This window comes from Equus caballus, chromosome 27 (genome assembly GCF_041296265.1).
Source record: "Equus caballus isolate H_3958 breed thoroughbred chromosome 27, TB-T2T, whole genome shotgun sequence".
In the NCBI taxonomy this organism is placed as follows: domain Eukaryota; kingdom Metazoa; phylum Chordata; class Mammalia; order Perissodactyla; family Equidae; genus Equus; species Equus caballus.
The window spans coordinates 42,953,970-42,967,523 of NC_091710.1; the positions used below are offsets into that span (position 1 = coordinate 42,953,970).

The 13,554-nt window shown below is 41.8% G+C and overlaps 1 protein-coding gene across 2 annotated transcripts in view; it reads left to right on the top strand.

The window, feature by feature from the left end:
- Positions 1–13,554, top strand: part of CENPU (centromere protein U) — a 47,413-nt gene that overhangs the window by 11,889 nt on the left and 21,970 nt on the right. For both annotated transcript variants that reach the window (XM_070253218.1, XM_023630962.2), the window contains exons 2-6: positions 426–474; positions 2,257–2,374; positions 6,529–6,634; positions 10,582–10,642; positions 11,141–11,377. In XM_070253218.1, the coding sequence (XP_070109319.1) occupies positions 426–474; positions 2,257–2,374; positions 6,529–6,634; positions 10,582–10,642; positions 11,141–11,377 (571 nt within the window). The remainder of the gene's footprint in view (positions 1–425; positions 475–2,256; positions 2,375–6,528; positions 6,635–10,581; positions 10,643–11,140; positions 11,378–13,554) is intronic.

A 13,554-nucleotide genomic window follows, 5' to 3' on the forward strand; every position in this document is an offset into this window, starting at 1 on the left:
ACTGTTAGAGCTAAATGATAAAGTGTACGTAGAAGAGCCAGGCGCAGGATGGAACGGGTGTCAGGCGCTTACTAACTTTGCACAGTTCTGCAGAAACAGTCAGTCATTGCTATTGCTTGGGACCTTAGGGACAAGGCTAACAGCAGGATTAGGCATTTTCCATGTCCCTGAGGGAGAGACCTAAGCTGTTTTATACATTGGTGATCTGATTTGACCTACAAAAAATATAATTAAATTTGTGATATGGGCTCTGCTTTCTAAAAGGATTTTGCCTAAACTGAATTTCACTGGGTGCACACTGTTATTGCAACGAATGAGGAATATGATTTGGAAAGAAAATGCTTGGAAAGAGTTGCAAGTTATGGTGTTTCCCCCAATTATTTTACAATATTTCCTAACTCTTTTGTGTGTTTGCTGTTTAATAGTGCGAGATATTCAAAGAGCACTGTAGGAAGAGCACATTCCACAAAACATGTAAGTTATCTTTTTATATTTTAATATAATTTTCTCATAATCAACAACACAAAGTAACATTTTATGGGAGCCCCAGAGTTTCGTAGACTTCACTTGGTAAGCTCAGTGTTTTGTTGTAGTGAAAAAGTATGTTTCTTTTCCTCCCACTTTTTCTAGTATAATGGAGAAAATGACCATTGTTGATGTTTTGAATCTCTTTTGAGGGGGCCCAGGTTGGTTTTATTTTCGTTTGGATAATTGATGTCATATAAACATTGTACAACACTGTATTTTGCTTTTTTCGTTTTTAGCCATTTCTCCTTGTTATAGTTTTCAGGAATTGTTTATGATTTCATAATATTCCACTTAGTCCACATTATAGTTTTACATTAGAGTCTTAGAATAAGTATGTTATGTTAGGGCAGGTACATTTCTTTCACACTCTTGATAGCTCATTCCACATCATTTTCCAGTGGCCTGTCTAGCTGGCATTGGAAATCCGCATTAACACCGGACGAGAGCACCTGCTTTCTGGGCGCTGGGGCGTCAGGAGTTCTCTCTGCTCTGTCCTGACCCCGGCCGTCTGTCTTGCATGGTCTCTCTGCCCTACTGCTTTAACCCCTGCCTTCAGAGGCTACCCTTTTACTCTCTGGGGAGCCCTGGGACACCTCTGCAGGGGTGTGCTCAGCTCTGTGATCCCACCCAGCCCTAGCGTGCTTGTTCTTTGGATGGATTTCTCTCCGCTCTCCGCCCTGGGTGGCTGTAGTCCATCGTGCCTGGGGGGGATTTCTCCCAGCTCTTCAGCCCCACTCCCAGCCTTCCTTAACTGACAGTCCAGAGTGCCTGGTGTGGATTTCTTCAGGCTTCCTGACTTGTCCCTCCTTTGGAAGGCCGCTGCCTTACGTGTGCTGGAGGGAGGGCCGAGATCTGTCAGCATCCCTTCTTTGGCAGTCCACCCCCAAGCCCTCTATGAATCCTTTTTTGAGGGAGTCTGTGCGTGGTAGAGTTTTTGTTTTGTCAGTTTTATGCCATCACCTTTATGTCTTCCAGAGTTTCTTCATCTATGAATGGCACCCTTGCACATTTTCCAGAGTTTCTCTGGAAGTTTCTCTCATCTTCTGTATGTTTTGGTCCTGCATTAGGATTTGAGGTAGAAACTCCATGGGGCTTATTGTTAGTCCATTGAACAGTAAACTGTGGTCTTTCTCCTTCAGTCAGGAGTCTTCACCCCTGTGTGTCTTCAGAACTGTTGAGGAACTTTCGGGTAAACGGGCATATTTCTGGGGAGAGGACCCACAGCCTTCGCGAGGTCAGGAGTTGGCAAACTGTGGCCCGTGGGCCAAATCTAGCCTGCCACCTGTTTTTGCACAGTGCTGTGAGCTGAGAATGGTTTTTACCTTTTTAAATGGTTGAAATAAAAAAAAAGAAGAATATCTCATGACGTGAAAATGATATGAAATTCAAATTTCAGTATCCATAAATAAGGTTTTATTGCGACACAGCTGTGCTTTATTCTTTCTGCATTATCGCTGTCTGCTTTTCACACTACAGTGGCCGAGTTGCGTAATTGCAGCAGAGACCCTATGGCATGCAAAGCCTATCATATTTACTCTCTAGTCCCTCCTAGAGAAAGTTTGCCAACCCCTGCCTTATGTTATCAGAGGCGTCTGTGTCCTTTCAGAAAGCGTTGTGGCTCGCTTCTTTAAGCGGCAGTGATAGGAACATCCTTGCTAAATAAATCAGCTTTGTAATGTTCTTCTTTGTTAGAGCCAATTCAATGACTTTGACTTTATTCATTCTCAGAAAACTGGCCAGAAGCACAGGCCTCTCGATGTGTTTGATTTTTCCGATGATTCTGATACCTCCAGCATCGGCAAACTGGGTGAAAATGAGAAAGATGAAGAACCTTATGAAACCTTTGGTTAGTATTTGAAATAGTTATCCTAAAAACTTTAAAGTAGGTCAAGCTACAGCATAGGCTAGTTACTAATAAAAGTAAAGAAATATCTTCAAATATAAAAATTAGTTGACTGCATATGAATCGAGTGTTCTGGGGAGTACTGATAGTTTGAAGTACTTTTTCTCATGTCTAAGAACGTTGGAACTAAGAACTCTATTAAACGTTATCAAAGTGGAACTCTTCTAGTAGCACTTGTCAATCAGCCTGCTATGTTAGGACACCTATTATAGCACTCTGTAAAGGAGGAATATGAAGTCTCTTTCTCAGTCCATACCACCAATTGCGTCATTCGGTAAGGGGTTTTACTTTAGGGAGGAGAAGAGGGTACTTCTCCCTTTTCTTAAACACGTGAGGCAGAGGACGCTTCAGGAGACCCAGTGGGAGAGTCTCACCGGTGTTCCTTGGAGTGCGAAGAAGGCGGGGCTGGTGCCCGGTTGACCAGAGTGTGTGAGTGGTCCAGAGGGCACTGCTTCTGTCAGTGTCTCACTCACTGGCCATTTCAGGGCCAGAAAAGACACGGAAAGAGCCAAGTGCCCCCACATCTAGAACAGCAGGGATCAGACATTCTTGCTGTAGTAAGTTTTAAGGGAATTTTGAAAACATAGACCCTTTCACATATTTTTAATTTGGCATCTAATATTTTTCATTCTAATGTTTTGTTAATAAAAGAAAATCTGGGAAATTTTATAAGATGAAAAGTAATCATTACCAGAATACATCTTTTATTATGATTCGGTAAATATGTTTTAATTATTTATCTAAATGGAAAATATCTGAATCTAAAAGAAATCACATAAAAATTGAGATATAATTCACTTACCATAAAATTCACTCCTTTCAAGTGTAGAATTGAGTGATGGTTTAGTATAGTCAGAAAATTGTAAAGCCGTCACCATTATCTACTATTCCAGACATTTTTTTTTATTGAGGTAACATTGTTTTACAGCGTTTTATAAATGTCAGATGTACGTAATTATATTTTGGTTTCTGTGTAGACGACATCGTGTTCACAACCCAAAGACTAATTACCATCCATCCCGGTACACATGTGCTCTGTGACCGTCTGCCTCCCCACTTCTCCTCTGGTAACAACCAATCAAATCTCTCTATCGATGTGTTTCTTTGTTGTTGTTGTCTTTATCATCCACTTATGAGTGGACTCACAGAGTACTTTGGCTTTCTCTGTCTAGTAATACCTTTAAGGTCCATCCATGTTGTCACAAACGGCAAATTTTCATCTTTTATTTTATCGTGGAGTAGTATTTCCATTGTGTATGTATATATACCACGTCTTCTTCATCCATTCATCCGTTGATGGGCACTTAGGTTGTTTCCAAGTCTTGGCTATTGTGAATAATGCTGCAATGAACATAGGGGCACGTATATCTTTTTGAATCAGTGTTTTTGTGTTTGGATAAATACCCAGAAGGGGAATAGCTGGATCATATGGTAGTTCTCTTCTTAGAAACATTCCAGAACATTATATCACCCCAAGAGGAAACTCTGTATGCATTAGTAGCCACTCCCCCTTCCTCTTTCCTCCCGGCCCCTAGCAGCCATAAACGGCTGCCTGTCTCTCTGGATTTGCCTATTCATAGAATGGAATCATACTCTGTGGTCATTTGTGACTGGCTCCTTTCACTTAGCATAGTATTTTCAGTGTTCATCTGTGTTGTATCAAGTATCAGTACTTCATTCCGAAAGTTTTTATAGCTCAATAATCCATTGTTTGGATATACCTCATTTTGTTATCCATTCATCAGTTGATGAACATTTACGTTGTTTGGCCGTTATGAGTTATCCTGCCGTGAACATTCGTGTACCAGTTTTTATTTCTCTTAGGGATATGCCAAAGAGTGGAATTACTCAGTCGTATGGTAATTCCACTTCAGCCTTTAGAGGAACGGTTTGACAAAGCAGCTGCACCCCTTACATTTCCATCAGCACAGTGTGAGGGTTCCAGTTTCTCCACGTCTTCATCAGCACTTGTTATTGTCTGGCTTGTTGATTCCAGCCATCCTAATTGGTGTGAAGTGGTATCTCATTTACCTGTGTGTGTGGTAAAATATACATAATGTAAAATTTACCATTTTACCCATTTTTAAATGCGCAGTTCTATGGCTTTAAGTACATTCACGTTGTTGTGCAGCCGTCATCATCCATCTCCAGAACTTTCTCATTCACCCTCACTGAAACTCTGTCCCATTAAACGGCTCCTCATTCCCCACCCTCCAGCCCAACTTTCTGTTTCTCTGGATTTGACTACTTTAGATACCTCATATGAGAGGAATCATACAATATTTGTCCTTTTGTGTCCTTTTTCTCCACTTAGCATCATGTCTTCAAGATTCATCTGTGTTGTAGCATGTGTCAGAATTTCCTTTTTAAAACTGAGTAACAGGGGCCGGCCCGGTGGCACAGCAGTTAAGTGCACACGTTCCGCTTCAGCAGCCCGGGGTTTGAATCCTGGATGCAGTTTGAATCCCGGATGCAGACATGACACCGCTTGGCACACCATGTTGTGTTAGGCATCCCACATATAAAGTAGAGGAAGATGGGCGCGGATGTTAGCTCAGGGCCAGTCTTCCTCAGCAAAAAGTGGAGGATTGGCAGATGTTAGCTCAGGGCTAGTCTTCCTCCAAAAGAACCAAAAAAACCTGAGTAATATTCTGTCAGCGGACACTTGGGTAGTTTCTACCTTTTGACTATTGTGAATGGTGCTGTTATGAACATGGGTGTGCAATAGCTGTGCAAGTCTCTGCTTTCACTTTTTTTGGATGTATACCCAGAGGTGGAATTGCTGGGTCGTATGGTAACTCTAAGTTCACTTTTTTGAGGAATTGCCATGCCGTTTTCCACATTGGCTGCACCGTTTTACATTCCCACTAGCAATGCACAAGATTCCGATTTCTCCACATCCTCACTTGTTTCCTGTTTTTTTGACAGTAGCCATCCTAATGGGTGTGAAGCAGTATCTCATTGTGGTTTTGAATTGTATTTCCCTAATGACTAATGATGTTGGGCATCTTTTCACGTGCTTATTGGCCATTTGTTTATCTTCTTTGAAGAGGTGTCTGTTCAAATCCTTTACCGCTTTTTAAATTGGGTTATTTATCTTTTTATTGTTGGGAGAGTCCAGTTTGCATGACTGGTTCCATATGGAGATTTGGGATTGGTCTATTTCTCCTTTTTGCTTGTTGTTAGTAGAGCAAATAAGTCCCTTTGCCTACTTGAGGGCAATACAAAGTTATTAGTAACTGTAAAATTGTGCAGTTGACAGGTTCATAATTTAAGCAGCTCTTTATTTGAAAATGTTGTTGAAATTTGCACTGTCGTGCTGAAGTGTGAGCATGAAGAAATGGGTGCTCAGCTCTTCCCAGGCTCCCCTGCAGGAATTCAACCCCATGGTGCTGGCCACCTGCCTCCCACCCTGCTCTGAGCCCGACCCTGTGTGCTGACGTCTCTCCTGCTCTGCTCTCCTGAGCAGGGAGGAGCATTCTCTTCCTCTTAGCATCTTCTCTCTGTGCCTTTCCACCAAGGCCATTTGTTCTCCTTGTTCATCGTCTTCTTCCTCATCCCAGTTAGCTTTTTCTGCTAACTGTGGGCTCTAGAAGTGCCGAGTAAAGTAGAGAGAGAGGAAGTGAGAGGTGCCTGGAATCCTCCGTGGAGGTCCATTCGGTCACAGATGGTGCGTGCCCGCCCTGTGCTGGCCCTATGTGAGGAAGTAGTCACGGAGTGGGCCCGGCACTCGAACCCTTAGAGTTTACAGTTAACGCAGTGGTCTCGCGAGGAGAGTGTGTGACGCTCCATCGGATGAGGAAAGAGAATGCCAGACTTCCTATTTATATTTATCTTTTATCTCATTAAAATTTTCTGGCTAATATGTAAGTATAGTAATACAGGTTATAATTGTAAATATCTATGTATTGGTGAAATGGTTTGAATTTTTCATTGTTGAGGTGTGAGATCAGAAACATGTGGGAAGTAGCCTGTGCAAAGGATTTGGATTTTGTTAACCATAAACAAAGATTGCTTTGTACTCCATAGTAAAGGAACAAATGTAAATACTGCCCAAACTGCCAGACTTTGAGCGTAGCTTTCTTTGTCTTTCGTAGATCCTCCCTTACACAGCACTGCCATATATGCGGATGAAGACGAACTCTCCAAGCACTGTGGGTCCTCCATCCCTTCAACTCCTCAAGGAAAAGAAGCGAAAAGAAGGTACGGTTGTGTCTCAAGCAACGGTTTATTCATGGTTAGTGGGATTTCTGAGAAGCTCCTTAAGATAGAAACTTATAAAAGTAAAGCTTTTTAAAGATCTTTGGGCCAACTTATGTCTGTGTGGCTCACTCCCTGGTTTCCTTTCAGATCTCCCCTGATCACAGCAGTCTCCTCTGATACCTCATAGAAAATATCGCCTTTGTCAATATATTTCCTTTACTCTGTTCTTTTTCTCATAGCATTTATCTCTACCCAACCAATACTTTATGTTCATTTTTTAGTTTGTTCGTTGTCTGTCCCTCCGCAGTAGAAGTATCTTCAAAAAGAGTAGGGCTTTGTTCTGTTCACTGCTATCTCTCGGGTGCCTAGAACACTGCCTGGCATATGGTCGGCATTCAGTGAATACTGGAATTCGGTCTTCCTTCATGCCGTGTAAGGGTAGTGTCATGGTTAGGGTCACTGGCCCTGAACCCAATGTCCTGGTTCAAATCTTTGTTCTGCTACTACGAAGTCTTTGACCTTGGACTAGATATTTAATTTGTAGGTTCTTTCATCTGGAAAGTGGGATAATGATACAACTTACTTTATATGATTGTTTTAAGATGAATTTATCCTCTTAAGCTCTGAAGACAGATTGGCGCCTAATAAACTTTCAAATGTTAGCTTTTCATTATTGATATTTTTTCAACAAACATTTATTGAGCACTGACTACATACCAGGCACTGTGTTAGGCTCTTGGTTTAAAATAATAATTCAAAATGGACTTAATCCTTGTCCTCATGGAGCCTATGGAGCAACAGATATTAATGAAGAATCACTGACAAGTCACGTATAGGGATGGACGTGATGCTGTGAGTAGGAGTTAGGTTGGTGAGGGGTGGAGTGAGGAACATTCCACACAAGGGAATAGCGTGTCTCCAGGCGCCGTGGTGGGAGGAAGCATGGTGAGTCTGTGGGACTCAGAAAAGCTGGGATGCCCCAGAGGAAATAGAGTGAAGAAGGGAACACATTGCAAGGTGGTAGTTACTTTGAATGTCACGATTAGGAGAGATGGTTAGTTGTCTATTCCGACGTCTTCCCCTTCTTCCTTGGTGATAGAATGTTTGATTTTAGCTGAGCCCCTGGCTGTCAGAACAAAGAATATATTTCCTACCTTCTCTTGCAGCCGAGATGTCTATATGATTAAATGTTAGCCCACATTCCAGCTTCATCTGCAACTTCTGGAAGTGTCCTCATAGGGAGGATTGTGCCTTCTTTTTTCCTTCCTTCTTCCTTCTGGTTGGAATTGGATGTGACTGCTGAAGTTTGAGCAGCCATCTTGGACCATGAGGCAGCCTACTAAGAAAATGGTTCAATAACATAGAAGGAATCTGGGCTCTGATGATGGTGGGGCTGCTATACCAGCCCTGAAATGTCTCTGGAGTTTTGTAGCAAGGGAAATAGAGTATCTCGTTTAAGCCATTTTAGGGGTGTATTTTTCATCATTTGCTGCCATAGCTAATCCTAACTTACAAACTTGGTAAAGAGTTTTGTCACTATCCTCAACAGTTGAAGAATTCTAAGCAGGAGTGACGTGGTCAGGTTTACATTTAGAAATTATCACTCTGGTTGCTGTATGGAGAATGGATTTGAGAGAGGCAAGAATGGAGTGGAGAGACCAGTCTGGAAGCTGTTTTAGTGGTCTGCGGCAGGGAGGACCACGGTAATTGAGACAGAGATGGAGGCAACTGGCTGGGTTCAGGAAATAGTTAGGAGGCAAATCCACGGGGCTTGGTGTTGTGTCGGATATCGGAGGGTGGGAAAGAGTTGCTGTCAGAGACAACTGGCTTTCTGGCTCGTATACATGGCTGGTGATCGTGCCACTGGCTAAGTAAGATAGGAGTTACTAGGAGATTGAGTCACCCTATCATCATCAGCCGATCGTGAATTTGGTGTGGAGATGTCAAAGAGTCAAAGAGACTGTCATATGCTTGAGTCTGGAGCCCGGAGGAGAGGGCTAAGCTGGAGTTCAAACTGAAGTTGTCTGCATATAGTAGGATGCATGGATGGATGTGGGCATGGATGAGAGTTCACAGGAGAGACTGTGGCCTGAGAGAAGGCAAGGACCTGGGACCAGTCCTCAAGATAACCTGCCTACTGTCCTGGTAGAGGAGAAGGATCTTTCAAAGGAGAGAGAAGAAAAGTGGCTAGAGAGGAAAGAAGAAAACCAGGGCAGTGCTTGTTTGCAGGATAGTGGGGGGAGTGTGCATGTGTGTGTGTGTGTGTGTGTGTGTATGTGTACACCGAACAGGTGCATTGCAATGAACAATATGGACATTCCTGGTAATCTTGGTTTTGGCGGTGTGACAAGTCCAAACGAAAAATGTTGTGTGGGTTAGACAGGGTCTGTATGTGGATACAAAGGGGAGTCAGGGCAGCAGGGATGCTCTGGAGAGAGACCAGCAGCATTGCCTGGGACTCACGGAGGCGTCAGCATCCAGGGCCCAGATCCTCTCCAGGGATGTTCAGTTGTTCGTTCCTAGACTTCTCCCTCCCTCCCTCCTCTTTACGTGCAGGAGATTCCGTTCTCTGCCTTCTCCTCTCTACCCACCCCACCATTACTCTCAGGGTTTAACTACCCATATGCCACTGTTCCCCAAGTCTCTCTCGCCCAGCCTTTCTCCTGAGGCCCAAGATGTCCTGCATCTTGGCCATATTTCCCTAGATGCCCGCAGGTGCCTATGACTTGGCAAAGGCAAAACCAAGCTCAATCCCTTTCTCCCTCATCCAGAGTCAACAAGCTGCTTTGGTGTTTTCTGGGTTAGTGGTCCTGCTGTTACCTAGTCACCCAGAAAAGCAATCTGGGAATCATTCCTGGTATCTTCTGCTCTCTGACTGATCCTGTCTATCCTGGCCTCTGACTGCCTCGAGAATCCACTTTCCCTCCCCGTAGCCCTGCTGCCTCCCTGCAGCGGCCGTTGGTTATGCACTTGCTGCCCTCACCAGCACTTCTGCAGTAGTTTCCTGCTTGGTCTCCTCGTCTCCAGAATCGTTCTTTCTCCTCTGATCCACCCACCTTCCCACACAGCTTCCAGTGTGATCTTTCTAGAATGCGAGTCTTATCTCACTCTCACGCTTCCCACCTTGTAAGAGCACCCCATTGCCTGTACACGTGGCATGGGCCAGTTTGGATCCTCAAGTCAGTAGACGCTGAGGCAGAGTTCGAACTGAAGAGCTTTATTAGTAATTCCTATGAAAGTGAAAGGTGGAAGGGTCAGGGTTGGCAGAGATGGCCTCAGACTGCAGTGCAGCCCTCGCGCTTCCAGCCAGCCCACTGGGAGCTCTGGAGGGAGGAGTGCCCGTTAGAGGAGGCCTGTGTTGGGCAGAAGTGGCAAGGCCCTGTGCTGCCTTTGGCCTTCCTGTTAGACAGTGAACCCATTAAAGGAAGCCCTCTCATTTTTAAAATAATTTTATTCACTGTACTTTGCATTTTGATGTTGGTGTGAAATAAATGTTTGTTGTATTAAAATGAATGAAAAAAATGAAAGAACTCTTATCACTCATCAGAAGTTTAGAGTTATTTTTTTCCTTTTCAAAGGAAAAAAGAAGGTATTCCTGTTATGTCACCTAATCATAGGCCAGGTGTCTGTGGATTAGCTCTTAGTACAAATGATGGCCGCTACACCTAGGAGGGGTTAGATGGAGGAAGGTGCAGTTCTCAGACGTGACGACAAGATGCTACAGTAATGGGACACTTACCTGCCTACCAAGGATAAACTGATGTGGCCAGGGTGTGGGAAGATGTGGGAGATGACCAGCAAATCTGGGAAGGTGGCAGGCCCGCCTGTGACACGGGGGAAATCTCCTTACATTGAACTTGTTTTTGTGTTGGGCAAACGACTTACGGAAGACGTGTGAATAAAAATGAAATGTGTGCAAGATATTGATGGCTTGTTCTTTGGTACAGTTTGAACACTCCTGAAATTGAAGCAAGTGAAAACGAGTCTGTAATAATTAGTGCAAAAAAGGTATGTTTTCTCTTCTATCTTAATTTGTAAGATATTTCACATCCTATTTAGACTGGATGCAAGTGGAGAAAATGTTCTGTAGAATATTTCATATCCTGTTTAGATTGGATGCAAAGGGAGAAAGTGTTCTATAGCAACATAGAGAAAGAGTATTATGTTTTAGAAGATACTTTTATAATAAAAAGTGGACTATATTTATATCTGAAGTGTTCTTCATTACAGAGGTCTCAAATTTCTACGTACCATGTCAGTTTTCATAGTGTTCATGTAATGTGTTTAGACTGAGATTTGCAAAGGCACAGTGGATTGTTGGGAGTGTTTATTTGGAGCTATTTAATCTGGGTTTCCCATCCTATCCAGTAATCACGTCGCCATCTCCCTAGTGTTCAGTCTTGAAGTTCAGAAATGAGAAATGTGGACTGTACAGTTATCTACTATTACAGTAAAAACGATAGCATTTGTATTTTCTAAACCAGTAATGCTGTTTGCTTGATATAGTCAGGAAGAAAACTCAAGCCCATTAGTGATGAATCTGAAAGCAGTGAAGAAAGTGACGTAAGAAGAAAAGTTGAACTAGCAGAGAAAACCAGTACAGAGCAACGTGAAGCTGCTCCAGCTACAGCATCTTCAGAACTTTCAGAGAAACCAGTGGAATTGGTCACTCCTAGGAAGATAGGACCCCTTAGTGCCGAGTCCACTGTTGAAAAAGAGACCCTGGCAACAGAAAGTCAACGGGTAAGAGAATGTCTGCCATCCCCTTGGAGAGAAGAGAAAGTTGATCAAAACGTGTTAAGGAGGAAAATAAAGCATTTTCTCTCTTTCCTTCAGTTCTTTTAAAAAATGTTTTATATTTTTCTTGTTATAAAAATGTTTGTTTTAGAAAATTTAGAAGGTATGGAAAAGAAGATAAAATTATGTATAATTCCATCACCCGAAATAACGACCAGGTTTTTAAATCTGCACTCTTCAGTACTTTCACTGAGCTTTTCTCACCCTAAGTGGGACCATATCCTTGTCATTAAGTATTCTACAATACCATTTTAATGAATGCATGACATTTCATTCATGAATTTTCCATAGTTTAGTTAATCTCTTACTAAGGAATGATTGCCACTTAAAAAATTTTAAGTGCTTTGAATTTCTTTCTGGCTAAATCTTTCTCCACACCCTTGATCATTTCCTTAGAACAGAATTGCTATGATAACATTTCTAGTCATGCGTGTTCTGTTTTAAGATTCTTGACATATCTTTTGGTCAGACTCTTAATATGTCATTTTATTCACTTGGCTTAGTGTTTTGAGTAAATAATTCACCCTCATTTTCACAAATTTTTCTAAGTATAACAATAAGCTATACCTGCCACCTCATCTTCCACTTTCCACCTTCCCCACCCATTGAATATACACATAGGTAAGTTTATAACTAGTTTCTTATGTATTCTCCCAGAGTTTCCTTCTACCCATATGAACAAGTACGAATGTGTTTTCTTCTTTTAATTTCCCCTTTTTTACACAAATAGAAGCATGTTATACATGTTGTTCTGCCTCTTGTGGGTCTGTCTTGGTGAACATCCCATGTAAACTTGAATTTACAGTTGTTCAGTATGATATTCTGTGAATGTCAACTGAGGCCAAGTTGATTGACAGTGTGGCTCAGATATTATCTCTCCTTATAGTCTTTTTTTTATTGAGGTCATACTGGCTTATAACATTGTGAAATTTCAGGTGTACATTATTATTAGTATTCTGTATAGACTGCATCATGTTTACCACCAATGGTCCATCCTCATATATATGTGCCCCTTTATCCCTTTTGCCCTCTCCTCACCCCCTTCCCCTTGGTAACCACTAGTCTGCTCTCCTTATCTGTGTTTGTTTATCTTCCACATGAGTGAAATGATATGGTATTTGTCTTTGTCTGACTCATTTTGCTTAATATAATACCCTCAAGGTCCATCTATGTTGTCGCAGATGGCACAATTTTGTCTTTTTCTATGCTTGAGTAGCAGTCCATTGTGTGTATATACCACATCTTTATCCATTCAGCCATTGATGGGCACTTGAATTGCTTCCATCTCTTGGCTATTGTGAACAATGCTGTGATGAACATAGGGGTGTGCAAAATCTCTTTGAATTGTTGGTTTCATGTTCTTTGGATAAATACCCTGTAGTGGGATAGCTGGGTCGTATGGTATGTCTATTTTCAATTTTTTGAGAAATCTCCATACTGTTTTCCGTAATGGCAAAACCAGTTTGCATTCCCACCGGTAACGTATGAGGGTTCTCTTTTCTCTACATCCTCTCCAACCCTTGTTATTTCTTGTCCTGTTAATTATAGCCATTCTGACGGGTATGAGGTGATATCTCATTATAGTTTTGGTTTGCATTTCCCTAATAATTAGTGATGTTGAACATCTTTCCTTGTGCCTGTTGGCCATCTGTGTATCTTCTTTGGAAAAATGTCTGTGCATATCCTCTGCCCACTTTTTGATCGGGTTGTTTATTTATTTGTTGTTGAGTTGTGTGAGTTCTTTACATAGTCTAGAAATTAACCCTTTGTCAGATATGTGGTTTTTAACGTTGCAGTTTTGTGGATTTTCTTTTGTTCTCTGATCTTTTGTGTCATGAATTTTGAAGCTATCTTATTTGTTTTTTAATTTTAGACTTATAGAAACGTTGCAAATATAGTTCAGGAAGTTCTCACAGATTTTTTACCCAGCTTCATCTGATTCTTACATCTTATGTAGCCAAAGTACATTGATTAAAACCAGAAAATTAATGTTGATATAATACTATTATCTAAAGTACAGAAGCTCTGTTTTTAATTGCATACTTATTTAAGGTTGTTTGTCTTCTTGATGAATGGCTTTATTATGATGAAAATTTCCTCTTTAATTCTAATACTTTTTTGTC